General features: G+C 39.0%; 1 protein-coding gene across 1 annotated transcript; it reads left to right on the top strand.

Moving 5' to 3' along the window:
* The first annotated feature begins 12,818 nt into the window (after positions 1 to 12,818).
* Positions 12,819 to 13,765, top strand: LOC101272797 (olfactory receptor 6M1-like). Its single transcript, XM_012537055.1, is given in 2 exon segments — positions 12,819 to 13,341; positions 13,344 to 13,765. Coding segments are annotated over 2 exon segments (945 nt in total).
* The last annotated feature ends 1,881 nt before the right edge of the window (positions 13,766 to 15,646 follow it).

Raw genomic sequence — 15,646 nt, 5'->3', positions numbered from 1 at the left:
CCAGGTGACACTTAACCTCTCTGACCTTAGTTTCCCATCAGTAACATGCTTCTCCTATTTTTTTTTAATAGTTAAAGTAGGATTAACGGAGATAGTCTAAGTCATGCAACCACATGTAATTAAAAATGAATCTTCTGGGACTTCCCTGGCAGTCCAGTGGTTAAGACTCTGCGCTTCCACTGCAGGGGATGCGGGTTCGATCCCTGGTTGGGGAACTAGGATCCCACATGCCACATGGCACAGACAGAAAAAAAAAAAGTGACTCATCTAACTGGGTTTTTTCAGAATTTGCAAGATGATTGGAATCATCCCTGACAGCCAAAGACTGTAAATAATAATAATAATACAAAAACAAGGAAGAGGAGTAACATAACCCTGTGTTTGTACATGTACTTAAATATGTACATACATATCTCATTTAATCCTCTTAACAACCTTGAGAAGCTGATATTTTTATCTCCATTTTACAGATGAGAAAACTGAGGTTCACTGAGATTAAGCGTCTTGCCCCAAACTACATCACTAGTTTTGAATATATACTTCACTATGTCATGAAGTATGGAATGGGAAGAAACTTAAGAGGGGAAACAGAAGTTAACATGGAAGTTATCCACTTTTTCTGAGACAAGAGCATTCCCTACCAGTCCTAATTACCTGGAAAAATCTACAGACCAGGAAGCATCAGGATGACTGACAATAGACTGTGAGAAGCAACGGTTTGAAAGGAGAACCAACTATTCAGAAGCAGTAACTGACCATGAGTCCAGATTGATCATCTGTGGCAACTGGCCAATGTGACCATCATCTACAGAAGAATTAGTATCCTAGGATGCATTTGGTTGGGGGAAAACAAAAGCAGAAGAATAGTCAAGCTGGCTTAAGTGAAATGGGTATTTATTATAATAATAATCAAGAATACCACATAAAACCCCAAAAGGTAAGAAACAGCAAGACCTGCTAAGGGGCTAGAATCAGGAACTAGAAATCCTTGAAAATCCAAGGCAAACACTCTCTTCCCTCTGAATTTCTCTCTTGCTTTCTCGGGGTTCATTTGGTCTCTGTATTATTGGGTTTTTTCCAAATATCTTGTGGTAAGCTGAATGATGGCCCCAAAAGATATCCAGACCTAATCCCTGACCCTGTGACTCTAAGTAACATATGAAGTTTATATGGCAAAGGGATTTTGCGGATGCAATTACAGATCCTGCGATAGGGAGATTATCCTGGATTACCCAGGTGGTTCTATTGTATTTACAAGTGTCACATGAGAGAGGTAGAGGCAGATTTTACCACACAAAAGAAGGTAATGTGATCTTGGAAGCAGAGATTTGAAGATGCTATGCTGCTGGCTTTGAAGTTGGAGGAAGGGGCCATAAGCCAAGGACTGCACATCTCAAAGCTGGAAAAAGCAAAGAAATGGATTCTCTCTGCCCTAGAGCTCATGGCATGGCCCAGCCAACACCCAGGTTTAGTCCCAGTAAAACTGACTTTGGATTTCTGTCTTCCAGAGCTATAATAGAATACATTAGTGTTATTTTAAGCCACCAAGCTTGTGGTAAATTCCTACAGCATCACAGCAAACTAGTACATACCTGATTCATGTTTCTCTGTCTGCAGACTCTTTCCACTTCTCTCTGCACATGGAAGGTAATGGTTGCTTCAGTCATTCACAGATATATGTATATTTCAATCATAGATATATATATATACAAGTATATATATTGGATACATTTAAATATTTGAGATATACATTATTTATATCAACATTTATTTTTAATTATCAGAGTTCTAAATCCAGATTCCTGGAAAGAGGATCTGATTGATCTGATTGGAGAGAGATGTCTTCCCTGATTCACTTATTTGTAAGAGGAAGGGTTTGGCAAGAGGTAAACTGCCCTCTGTCAACACAGCCACTGAGCAGGTGCTGTGGGGACAAGCATCTAAAAAGAGAGCTTAGGAACACGGAGAAGACAAGAGGCATCTCAAAGATCAAAATAGGTCATTACCAGTGTGGTCATTGACCGTCTAGCTATGTAGACAAAGATGAAGACCTTAAGAACTGGCAGGGAACCCATCATGGGAGAGCAGGTAGAGAAAGTACCATCTTCAGAATGGATTCAGAATATTATAAAAGAACATTGTCCAAAAAAAAAAAAGAACGTTGTCCATCAAAAGATAGAGCAGTGGGCAAATGTTTAAAGGTCAAAAAAATGTAGAACAGGGAATTCCCTGGCAGTTCAGTGGTTAGGACTCCACGCATTCATCACCAGAAATGAAGCATTCACATAACTTTCTGCTCTGTATTCATAATCAGACATTAATTAAGATGGGATTTTGAAAGTTTGTGTCCTATTGAGGCCATAACAAAATAAGTAGCTAAAAAAATACAGATTTATTATCTTACTGTTCTGTAGGTCAGGAGTCCAATACAGGTCTCACCAGGCTGCAGACTGCATTCATTTCGAGGGGCTCTAGGGGACAATCCATTGCCTTCTCATTTGGGCTGTTGACAGAATTCATTTCCTTGAAGTTTAGGACCAAGGTCCTGTTATGTTGCTGGCTATCAGCCAAGGGCCAGTCCCAGTTTCTAGAAGGTGCTGCAGTGCTTGGCTCATGGCCCCCCTTCCTCCACCATCAAAGCCAACAACAGGGGGGCAAGTCTCTCATGTTTCACATCTCTCCTCCTCCTTCTGCCATCCCCTCTCTGACTCAGATGGAAAAAGTTCTTCCTTTTTAAGGACTCATTTGATTGGACTGAGCCCACCCAGAGAATCCACAATAATGCCACCAACTCAAGGTCCACATCCTGAATTACTTCTATAAAGTGCCTTTTGCAAGTAAAGTAGCATAGAGCTGACCCTCTGCACCCTCGTGTTCCACATCCACTGATCCAACCAACTATCAATCAAAAATACTTGGAAAAATTAAATTCCAGAAACTTCCAAAAGGCAAAATAAATTTGCTATGAGCTGGCAGCTATTTACATAGCATTTACATTGGTTTTATAAGTAACCTAGAGATGATATAAAGTTTCAAAAGGATGTGCACAGGTTTATAGGCAAATACTACGTCATTTTATATGAGGGACCTGGACCCGTTTCCCCTTGAATACCAAGGGAGAAACAGGTTCAGGGGATTAGGACAAGGCTATCTTTAGGTGCCATTATTCTGTTTACCAATGTTAAATTGCTAGTGTTAAAGGTGCAAGAATGTAAAAGTAAAAAACCAAACACGGTATGTTTTTTTAAAACCAATACTAGATCCTAAACTCTCTGTCTTTCATCACTTGCAACCAGAAGAATTTACAAGACTCTTATGAAAGATTAGTGAAAAGCAGCAAAATATCTGGCAAATTCATATTTTAATAGTTATGTTTGTTTTTATTTAAATCATTGTTAGGTAAAATTTTATAAATTCATGTTGACCAATATTTGAGAGAAACTTTATATCTGTAAATTTTTGATCACCTTCTAATTGATTCATCTTTTATGCTTTTGAAAAAAATTATATGGAAAATAGCAATTTCAGGTAATGCTATTTTAACTGAGACATTAAATCAGAAAACCAAGAGTAAATACATGTAAGAGATACCGGAATGAAACTTGGGAACCATTTCTTGTAATTCTGCTTGTATCCTAATTCACTGGTAAATCCATTATCGTGATTTAATCTGAATTGTTATTAAAACAGAATGATTTTGCAACAAAAAAATCATTGTTAAGTGAAGATAAATGTAGTCGGCACTTTGTGCTGTTTTAACTTCTTAATGAATTCCCATGTTACTCAAAAGTCCCATTCTGAGATCATTAATTCAGGAAAGAAAGTCCTCAACAAATAAGGTAATTTAAACATGATTCAGGTATCCAAGTAGGGCTGGCCCCGGGTTGGACCAGCCTTGAAACTGAAAAGTACAAAAAGACTTCATAAACTCTTAAAAAATGGTATAAATATACTGCTGTTTGTTGATCATTATTATGATGATGACCAACATTGTTATAATAGCAGATAATGATGTTTGTTTAATCAATGTAATGATATATTGATTCTGATTAGTTCAGTTAATTGGAAAATGGGAGCTACTTGTCCCAAATTTGAGGACAGCTAGAGAATTCTTCACTCTTCCTATTCTCACCTATGACCAGATGTTTCAAGCTATTGTTTTTCATATCAGAGATGGAAGGGGGAATATACCAAAATAACTTGTAGACATTTTAAACAATATCTACTTATTAGATATATTATATCCTCCAAATATGGATGAAGGGCATCCAACCAGAGAGCCACTGTTTTATGTAATGAGTTCATTGACGCTTCTACTTACCAGCTAATTCTCACATATTCCTTCCTCCCAACTCAGTTGTAACAGATTATTCAGTAAGAATAACCATGATCATACGTCCCATTACATGACAAGGATTCTAAGGACTACAGTAAAATGTGCCAAATAATTTATTTGGAGTTTGTCAAGAGCTTAACACAGTTACTCCATCAGTCTTCTCGTGCCCTTGGAATGGGATTTACACTATTGGCTCCCAGATTCTCAGGCCTTGAGACTTGGACTGGACTCACACCACCAACTTTCCTGTGTCTCCGGCTTGCAGATGGCAGAATGTGAGACTTAACCTCCATAATCACATGAGCCAGTTCTTCATAACATATATATATGTGTGCATATATATATGAATTAGAAAATGGAACTTCAGGAAGGTCTTCTGAAAAAAACTATAGGAATATTCTTCAATGGCCACATCCCTTCTCTTGCATGGCAGAAAATATGTGACAATTATTGTGTTGATACATATTTTAATTTTTTTAAAGTCATATAGGGCTGTCTTTCCAATAAGCAGCCTGAAAAAATATCACTTTGGGGGTGAAGTTAACCTCACAAATGTAAGGCTCTAATTAGACATCCATCAAGAGAAGACTGCCTAGATCCCGGTTAATTAAAAACGGCGTGAAAAGGGTGATGATAGATGGAATGTCTACCAAAATTTTGCATTAAGTGATCCCAATGCTCTACCAACCCCTCAAACTTGTAAAAGGACCACAATGGATTCACTCAGTTTATGTTAGCTTTGGTTAAGTTTCTGAATGGGGAAAAATAGATAATTCCTTCAGCACTAGTGCCGATTAAAATGGTGAAAGGCAAAAGAGGGGTTATGAATCTGAGTGACAGGAGGACCAAGGTCTCTTGGCACAACACCCAGCAGAAGACTGGAGCCAATTTGCATCGGCATAAGTGAAATAGCCTGGTGAAGAAGGTTTGCTGGGATTGTGGACACTGGTATACAGTGTACTTCCGTATATTAATGTAACAATGAAAAGTTAAAAGATAATGAAGTAGAGGGATATGGTGATATCATTGTAAAAATCAGGATTTAAAGTAGGAATTTTTGCTGTAGTTTTCAATTAATCTTTATTATAAGACATGAAAGTAGTAATAGGCACCCTGAGAATCCTCAGCATTCCAGTCATAATCCTCTTTGTCTCCATTATGTCCTAGCAACCCAATTTACTCTTGGGAATTGGGGTCAATACTCCAGCCAGTAGTAAACCTTTATTTTACCCAAGTGCTCAGTTGCATAAGGAGTTCAGAATGGCCAGGTGGCAGTTCAGTCTTCCAATTCAGTGGAACCACTGCTGTGCCGCATGGTGGAAACATTCTCTCCTTGGGGTCTAAAACCTCCTAATCAGCAGAGCTCAGAGTTTTCAAGATGAGAAATGAAAATTCTGTGAGTATGTTATTAGAAGTAAAGTGAGATCATCACTACCACTTCTACCCCTTGATTACCAGCCCTTTGTATTCTGGATTTGGGGGAGACAGTATCACACAATAGTTGGTTCAAAGACTATGTTAAGCTTTTCAAGACAGAATCTTAAGCTTTCAGGTTGTTGTCTCCCAACAAGTGCTGTAACTGATCTGTCAATAACCTGTACACTCTTCAGCTGGACCAGCCATTTCTAGGCGATAGGATATGAGGTGATACCAGTTAAGTACATGGCCATGAGTCTATTGCTACACTTTTTTTTTTTGCTGTAAGTGAAGTGTTGTGCTCCCCAGTCTTGTTTGCTCTTGTTTCCTCTTCATCCCACTGGTGAATTAGAGAGTCCTGCTCTAGAGTTCTGGGGATGGCTGAACACAAGACACTCGATACTGGATGGATAAGATGGACGATACGTTATTAATCACGTATGTTCACAGCCCAGGGAGGAGAACACAGCATGCCCTGTAGGACCACACAGGGGTTGCATTCAGAAGCAGAGTGAACAACTGCTCAGCTGGCAGAGAACTGAAGCTGGTTAGGTTGACGACTGGGTGGGATCCAGGTGGTCTGGCTGTTATGGGAACTAGCCATGTGGGAGACTCTCCTGCTATGGGGGAGCATATCTGGCAAAAGCAGGGGGGGGCTCACAGTTAGGCCTTCGGGGCCCTGTGAGGCTCAAAGATGTTAAGACAGCACAAAATTTTAGGACTTATGATATGTCTCCCCAGTGGTACTTGAGGTATATTTTAAAATAATGCCCAGAGGCTCTTGTTTTTATTTCAGCTCCATTTTAGAGGTGTTCATTCCACGGCAATGACTTATTCTCAATATCTCTCTCTCTGTCTCTTTGTCTCTCTCACTCTCTCTCTCTCCTTCTCCCTCTCCATCTCGTTTCCTTTCTCTCTTTGTAGAAATATATATACTTGTAGAAATACGTATTTTTTATATTTTCACACGGAAAAAAATATTTTTTTATATTTTAGGCAGAAAGATTGATAAGGAGAAAATGGGGTCATCCATCTGCTGGTGGCTGGATGAGGCCATGGAGTAAATATACAGAAACAAAGAACTGTAGAATTGGGAGATAATAGTCCAAGATTGGTATCTTGGAGTTTGGGATTTCAGAGATTGAGTAATTCAGTGTAATGGCAAAATCCAGTTATAAAAATGGAGGAATGCAGGCGATACTCATTGATAGTAAGATTAAGACATTCAAATTTTAGCATCTTTTATAACTCTATTTATATAGATAATAAAGTTTCCCATAGTGATTGAAATTCTTAGGATGAAGTAGGAGACCATGAACCACTGAAAAAGTCTTTATTAAATGTATCTCCAGCGATTTTCATGTTTTCAAATTCAGTAAAAACTCCCCCATCATTGTCTTAATGTTATGCTCTACGGCAGTTGTTTACTTCTTTCTTGAAACTCAGCTGGGCACTAAATGACGTAACCAAGGAAAACGAACAAGATTGTGTAATATAAGCCTTGGAGAATTTTTATCCAAAACCAAAAGAGAGTGCAAATTGGGAACAAAATAACACCATCCTCAACAGCAAATAAGAATGAGCCTGTCCCTCCAGCCATGCATCCCTCACCCTTGGGGACAGGGAAAGGAGGAGGTGCATGCTCACTTGAAAGAGACTCAGTGGAATCAGCGTCCTCAAGTAAAAGTCAGATTTATGTTAAGATGAAAGGTACAGCGTTTCTAGTTCGGAGGAGAATTTTTTTTTAATTCTTATTTAAAAAATATGTACGTATTAGAGAATGAAGTTAAAGTTTATAGCAAGCTTGTGACTGTGAGAGATAAGTCAGGAGGATGGAATAACCATTGAACTGGGCTGAGTTCAGTGTAAGGGCTTATGTTTCTGAACAAGGACAGGACAGGGATGAGAAACATAATGGAATTTACTATGGCTATATTTTCACCTGGAAGTTTTTTGTTAAATCTATGCCGGTACAGACAGAGGTACTACGTGTTATCTGAAACTCTAGAATATTCATTGTTGGAGAATATTTCCTATTGTATCAATAACTTAAGTGGGATGAAAAGTTTTCTGTTTTTAACTTCTTTGTTGATTTTTTTAAGTATTCTTTTTCCTTTAAATGGATAAAGCAGGGCTTCCCTGGTGGCGCAGTGGTTGAGAGTCCGCCTGCCGATGCAGGGGACATGGGTTCGTGCCCCGGTCCGGGAAGATCCCACATGCTGCGGAGCGGCTGGGCCCGTGAGCCATGGCCACTGAGCCTGCGCGTCCGGAGCCTGTGCTCTGCAACGGGAGAGGCCACAGCAGTGAGAGGCCCGCCTAACGCAAAAAAAAAAAAAAAAAAGGATAAAGCAAAATACCTGAGGAAATCCCCCAAGGAGCCCCTAACAGGTCTATTACACCTTCTAAAACTTTGTAATTGTGATTAGGTAGTTCAAAACCAACATTCTTTTATAACAATATTAATTAACTTCGTTTGACCCATATTCCCAAGAGCTGTTCCCCTCTAAATCTCTAAGGCAAATAAGCCTATGCAAAAAATATAGTTCATCCACTGAGGAAAGAATCATAGAAAAAAGGAAGCTTTATAGAGAAATGGAAAGGGATAACTTTTTTCTTTTTTAATTCAAGTCATCTTTAATCTGGTGATGGTAGAGCATTCAAGACCATTTGGTAAAGCTCCAATGGAAAGATTAATATTCTAGTAACCATGAAGGTGGAATGAAATACCAAAAACTGTACTGAGCACCCTTCACTGGCCATCCCCTGGTGAGGATGCTCGAATGATTCTGCCTCGGACACGTCTAGATGAGTTAATTGTATGAAATTCTATATCTAAAATAGCCGAGTTACTAAATAATTAACCAAAGAGACAAAACATAGCCTTCTTGCATGGGGAAAAATACTTGAGAATTGAGAATCCATGTTTTTTTCTCGGATGAATTTCTTAAGTGGAGTTCGAGATGATCTACTCTAATACAGCTTTGACTGATTTAGTCCTGCAACGTTGTCAAGCCACTTAACACAACTACCACATTCTCTATCTGCAGAAACAGACTGGAATTTGAGCTGTGCTGAAATCACTGGGATGTTGTGGGACAAAGAGGATTTCCAGATCATAGAGGTGTTTGACGGCTGTTGGGGTGGAAAAGGTCAGTATTTGGTCCCTAAGGAAAGTGCATGAATGTGTATTTGGAAGTTACAAAGACAGAGTTTGCCACTCCAAATAAGAGCTTTTTATTTAGCCAGTGCAAAAGCAGGATAGTCATTTCCCAATCACTGGAGTCATCCAAGCAATGGCTGGGGGGGTATGTGGCGAGAATACTAATCAGAAGGACTCACATTGGGGTGAGATGGTTCAGTGACCTAGTAAGGTTTATTTTATCTTTGAGAGGTATTTCTATGAGCTAGAAATAGCAATAGAAATGGCCTAAAATTTTTTTCAATGTACAATGCTTAGAATTAATTCATGCACACAGAATAATCAAAGTTTGAGCCTCTTACTGTGTCTGCACGTTAAAAACATGTTAGGAGAATTTTAAATCATCTGTTCAGCTGCCAAGATGTAAGTATACACTTTCACATATGTTTTGTTTACTAATATATCACTTTCGTTAAATTTATTTCTCTGTGTATAGTCTCTCTGATCTGTCAATATACTTAGTGGGGTCAGATGTCAACCTGGGGGCATTCAGATTAAGTACGCATTAAAAATATCCCTCAGTTACAAATTAAACTTTTCATAATTTATTGATATTTACTCAGATAAGAAACAAGTAGCTCTAAGTGTTCATCTTCAAGTCCATCCCAGTCTTTTCTGAATGGAACCATATTTTTTTAACAAGAATCTATTAAATATTGTCACACACATGATTTAATTTAAACCTCACAGCAGCTCATTTTGGATGTTATAATTACCCTCATTTCTCAGATGAAGAAACTATGACTCGGTTGAAGACTTTAATATAATGAAGATGAAAGCGATATAAACTGGGACTGGAACTCAGTTTTCCTAACTTCTCACATTAGTTAATACTTGAATCTTAACGTGTGAAATATCATTTGCCAGTTGAATGACCTCGTGGAAATAGTGATATAAAATACACACAAAAATGGCATCAGAAAGCCTCTCACAGAAAGTTCATATGAGATTTCATCTGCTATTACATTTGTATACATAGTCATGAGCAGCCATTTCTGTGGAGTCATTTACAGAATCATTTGGGAGGCTGTTCACTAGAATAAAAGAAGTTAGAATATTTGAGGTGGGGAAGAATGTTGGAAAAGTAACTGGTAGCAGGACTCCAAGACAATGAATGGACCTTTTAAAGGTGTAATCCAGCATTCTAATTTTTCAGACAAGAAAATTGAAGTTCAGAACATAAAAGGAGACTTTAAGAAAAGCACATCAGCTTAGTCTTGTTAAAGCCATCAGCTACCCAGCTTTAGGTATGATGTGGAGCTATTTATTACCTCAGAAAAAGAACCCATGAAAGCAATCTGTAAGTGATTTTGCATTATCAGAGGCTCTAGTAGGGCAAAACTTTTCTTGTATTTTTATATTATGATAGAAATAGTGAGAACAAATATGCTATTGGAAATAAGAGTATTCTAAGGAATAGTAGGATAGCTGCACAAAGACATATGTGCAAGAATATTTATTTGAGCATTATCTGTATAAGCAAGAAATGTTGATCATCTAAATTACCAACACTAAGCAACTGGCTGAATACATCACAGTCCCATCCATAGAATTGAACTATATGACCCTTCATAATGATTGTGTAAAGGAAACTCTGGGAGGTGTTAGGTGTGTCTGTGAGCGTGATTGTGATGATGATCTCCTGGGTATTTGCATACGTCCAGACTCATCAAATGGTACACATTAAAGATGTGCAGTTCTTTGTATATCAACTATACCTCGAAAAGTTGTTTTTAAGAAATGATTGTGTAGATTTCTAGTTATTGACGTGGAAAGATGATTATTATAAAAAAGAAAGAAAAAGCTGGTTACAAAATAATATGTTAGTAATTTATTCTAGGTACATATGTATGTAATTAGTACTTTGAAACAGCCTGGAAATATATACACCAAACTGTTGTCCTGTATCTCTAACTAGTTTAACTACAGATTATAAATTTTTTCCATTTGCATTTTCTAATTTTTTGCACTGAAAAATGTGTTTTTGTAATAGGAAAAACTTCAAAAAAAGTGAAATAAGAAGGCAAACTTTTTATCTTGATGGGGTCAGAGAGGAGGTGGGAGAAGGGAAATGAGGGGATTAGCTGTAACTTAATAAATTATTAAGGAGCTAAGTAAAATCTAGACAGAGAAAGCACTGAGGTCAGAGTTCAAGAATGGGTAGTTTTAACCTGAAATGGGGAAATCTATGCAAAAGAACCATTTCTCAGATAGTAGGCGAAAGTACAACTTGGGTGATGTTGATGTACAGTTTTGGTTTGTTTTTTTTTTGCGGTACACGGGCCTCTCACTGTTGTGGCCTCTCCCGTTGCGGAGCACAGGCTCCGGACGCGCAGGCTCAGCGGCCACGGCTCACGGGCCCAGCTGCTCTGCGGTATGTGGGGTCTTCCCGGACCGGGGACGAACCCATGTTCCCTGCATCGGCAGGCGGACTCTCAACCACTGCGCCACCAGGGAAGCCCCGATGTACAGTTTTATGATTTCAACTGACCAAGTAAATAAAGTAAGCTGAATTACCTCTACTTTACCTTTCTGTGTGTAATTTGTGAATTTTATTGCATCGTATAATGTCCTCTTAAATAATCAGCCAGATATACAATGTACATATTACGTACTTCATGGAACATGCAGGAAGTAGGATTTGGACACAGGACCTAACCTGATAACAAGATACTCATGATTTCCTTTTGATGTATCATCTAAAGTGATTAATAGGAACCATGAGCCGTTGTTCCTTTTCGACATTCCTGGTCTATTTCCATAGATCTTTGCCTGCTAGGAAAAGACTTTAAAAATTGGGAGACTCTGGTGATCAGCAAATATTGGAAAAAAGAAATCAACCTTTACCTCTTATTAATGGCAGGTCACCAATGTCAACCGCCACAGTGAAAGAAAACTTGTTATAGAAAAGGCTAGAAAGTATTTAAAAGGGTTTCCCTCTCAGTGACTGTAAACTTCAGAATGATAGAAGTTCTAGATAAAGTATGAGTCAGTACTTTAGCACATATTTAGCTAGGAAAGTAAAGCTGGACAGGTTGAAAAGAACAGAAATTGCATTTTATTTATTTTATTTTTTAAAAATAAATAAATTTATTTATTTATTTATTTTTGTCTGTGTTGGGTCTTCATTGATGCGCACAGGCTTTCTCTAGTTGTGGCGAGTGGCGGCTACTCTTCGTTGTGGTGCTCGGGCTTCTCATTGCGGTGGCTTCTCTTGTTGTGGAGCAAAGGCTGTAGGTTTGCGGGCTTCAGTAGTTGTGGCATGCGGGCTCTGTAGTTGTGGCTCACGGGTTCTAGAGCACAGGCTCAGTAGTTGTGGAGCAACGAGTTAGTCACTCGGCAGCATGTGGGATCTTCCCGGGCCATGGCTCAAACCCAGGTCCCCGTGTTGGCAGGCAGATTCCCAACCACTGTGTCACCAGGGAAGTCCCAGAAGTTGCATTTTAATGAGGAGAAATCTTAGAGGTTTTTTTTGATCCAGTCTTATCTCTTAATTTTATAGAAAAATGTGTGTCTAAATAGTATTTTGACTTTCCCAAGTTTGCTCCATAATGACTTTCAGATCAAGGAATATATCCCTCGAGTCATTTCCCAATATAAGACGCTCTCCACAATACATTTTCAACAGATATTTATAAAACTACCTTCTAGGGAATTGCCTGGAGGTCCAGTGGTTAGGACTCCGCGCTTCCACTGCCAGGGGCCCAGGTTCAGTATGTGGTCTGGGAACTAAGATTCCACAAGCCACATAGCATGGCCAAAAACAAACAAACAAAAAACAAAACAACAACAACAAAAAAAAACTACCTTGGAGGCTGATTTCCTTTTTCTTGTTTCTTCAGGGAGACCTATTGTTGACATGTAACAATGGCCGTGGGGAATTGCCTCACAGTGACTGAGTTCACCCTGACTGCCTTCCCAGCCCTCCTGGAGCTTCGAATATCCCTCTTTGTGGCTCTCTTGTTGGCTTACACACTAACAGCAATGGAAAACATTATCATCATCTCCCTAATATGGACTGATAATCGCCTATAAACCCCAATGTACTTTTTCCTCAGTAATTTGTCCTTTCTGGATATTTTGTACACCACTGTCGTTACCCCAAAGTTGCTAGCCTGCCTCCTAGGAGAGAAGAAAAACATGTCCTTTGCTGGCTGCATTACTCAAACATATTTCTCCTTCTTTCTGGGAACCGTGGAGTTTATCCTCTTGGCACTGATGTCCTTTGACTGCTACGGGGCCATCTGTAACCCACTGCGCTACACCATCATCTTGAACAGCAGGGCTTGCCTCCTGATGATTCTGGGCTGTTGGTTGGGAGCCTTCCTACCCGTGTTGGTACCAACCATAGTAGTGACAAGGCTACTCTACTGTAGCAAAGAAATTAATCATTTTTCTGTGACATTGCCCCTCTTCTACAGGTGGCCTGTATAGATACTCGTCTCACTGAGAAGGTAAACTTTCTCCTATCTGCCCTTGTCATCCTGAGTTCCCTGGCATTCACTACTGGATCCTACGTCTACATCATTTCTGCCATCCTGCACATCCCCTCAGCCCAAGGCCGTCCAAAAGCTTTTTCCACCTGTGCTTCCCACATCACCATCGTTTCCATTGCTTATGGGAGCAACATCTTTGTGTATGTGAGACTCAGTCAGAACCACTCCCTGGATTTTGACAAGGTAGCCACTGTCCTCATTACCGTAGTGACCCCTCTTCTGAACCCTTTTATTTATAGCTTGAGGAATGAAAAAGTGAAAGACGTGTTGAGAGAGGCAATGAACAGAATCATGTCCCTGGTACTAAGGAAAACCTGACATGAACACTGAGTGTATCATACAATGTTTATCTTCAGCACATTCATTCTGCATAAGTATAGTGCCATGCTGGCATGTCAGAAACCTGAGACTATGTCTGCAGGATGAGCAATGCCCACACCGAGCAGAAAGAAAATTCTGCTTATATCTGGAAAAAATTTAATCCATGTACCTTCTGGTATATTCATAGCTTAATATCATGAAAAGTTACCTGACTGGGATTCAGAGGTCTTCAAATCTAGTCTTGGCTAACTTAGTTTATTTTCCAGGTGACTTTGACCATGTCAGAACTGATCTGAGCCTCAATGTCTCTAATCTACCAATGAAATAATAAAGTATCACTACTTGTAGTAAGACATGTTGAGTTAGAGAATGTTAACTTCATGTTAGGCACTCTTGAATATTTCAGGAGACTCGGTTCTCACCTCTATTAACCAGATCAGATAAATACGAAGTGAGGAGTGAGGGAAAAAGAGGTGAGACTCAGGATGATATCAAGCCTCTGGTTATAAACCTAAGTGAGAAGTGGAGATAGTCAATGCGATAAGGAACATAAGAAGGGAGGTGAGTGGTGGACCTATTGAGTTGGAAGTTCCTGTAGGACATCCAGTTGTAAGTTGTCAGTTGGGTTATTATTTGAAGCTGAGGAAAGAGATATGACCTAGAACTATAGGAAATCATCAAATATATTAATGATAATTAAAGCCATAGAAGTGGCTGAGATAACCAGGAGGATAAAAAATTAGATTAAGGATGGGTGACCAATGAGAAGAAAACTCAGAGCATGAGATCATGAAATAGGATGAAAAACCAGGGGGAAAATAATACAAGTAACGTGATAAAGAATTAAAAGTATCTGTTGCATTTAGTAGCAGCAGATCATGAATAACTCTGGTAAAAGTTCGATAGAATTTAGGGATAAAAGCCAAAATATGTTGTAGATATTAAGAAACAGATGCAGCATAGAGTGTAGATACGAAGTAATGGAGAATTTAAATACAGACAAGACTTTCCAGAAGGCTGGCTGAGAAGCTAAGCAGTATTATAATATGAAGGAAACGTGGGTTAGAAAAGGTTATTTTCTAATAGGAAGTGTGTTTCCTTATTTAAAATATTGATTGGAGGAGGACAGTAGTGGAGGAGAGAGCAGGAAATGACCCATGTGATGGGTTACCTGAGATGGTCAAAGGTGATGACAGCAAGAACATTAGAGGAAAGATTGTTGTTGGCAGAAATTTGTAAAAATACTGATAAGTAGTAATGAATGAATCCAGAAGTGGAACCATGCCAGGTAACAACAAGGTGAAAATTGTCACAGTGCCTTTTGATGAATGGCCCAAAGTGAACCTAAAGAAGATACTTAGCCCCTAACTTCAGGTAGAAAATGACCAAAGAAAAGTATAACTTCAATAATGTGTGCAGATTGAGTAAATGAACTAAGTCCATCAGTGAGTAATTTAATTTGTTAATGTACACAGGCCAAAGGAAATTATTCATTTATTCATCCATTCACCAAATATTGCTTGAGTGCCTACAATGTACCAGTAAACAGTACAGACAAAATCTCTGCCCCCAGTGGGTTTAAAATTATAGTAGGGAGAGACATGCAGTAAGTAAAATATAGACGGAAATCATATAAAAGGTTACATGGTGACAAATTTATGGAGAAATAGAAAGCAGGGAAAGGGAATAAGGAGTTTGGGGGATGGAGTTTCCATTTTAAATGAGGTGGTCAAGAAAGCCTTCTCTGAGAAGTTGACTTTTGAATAAGGATTTGAAGATGAGAGTGTGAGCCATGTGGAGGATATCTGGGAAAAGATAGTTACGTCAAAGTAGAACAAAGACCCCAAGGTGTGGTTAAGAGTGAGGGAAGCAAGCCCT

The sequence above is a fragment of the Orcinus orca genome, chromosome 8, assembly GCF_937001465.1.
Source record: "Orcinus orca chromosome 8, mOrcOrc1.1, whole genome shotgun sequence".
In the NCBI taxonomy this organism is placed as follows: Eukaryota; Metazoa; Chordata; class Mammalia; order Artiodactyla; family Delphinidae; genus Orcinus; species Orcinus orca.
Note: the sequence above shows the minus strand (reverse complement) of the source record. Positions and strands in the feature narration are given on the sequence as shown.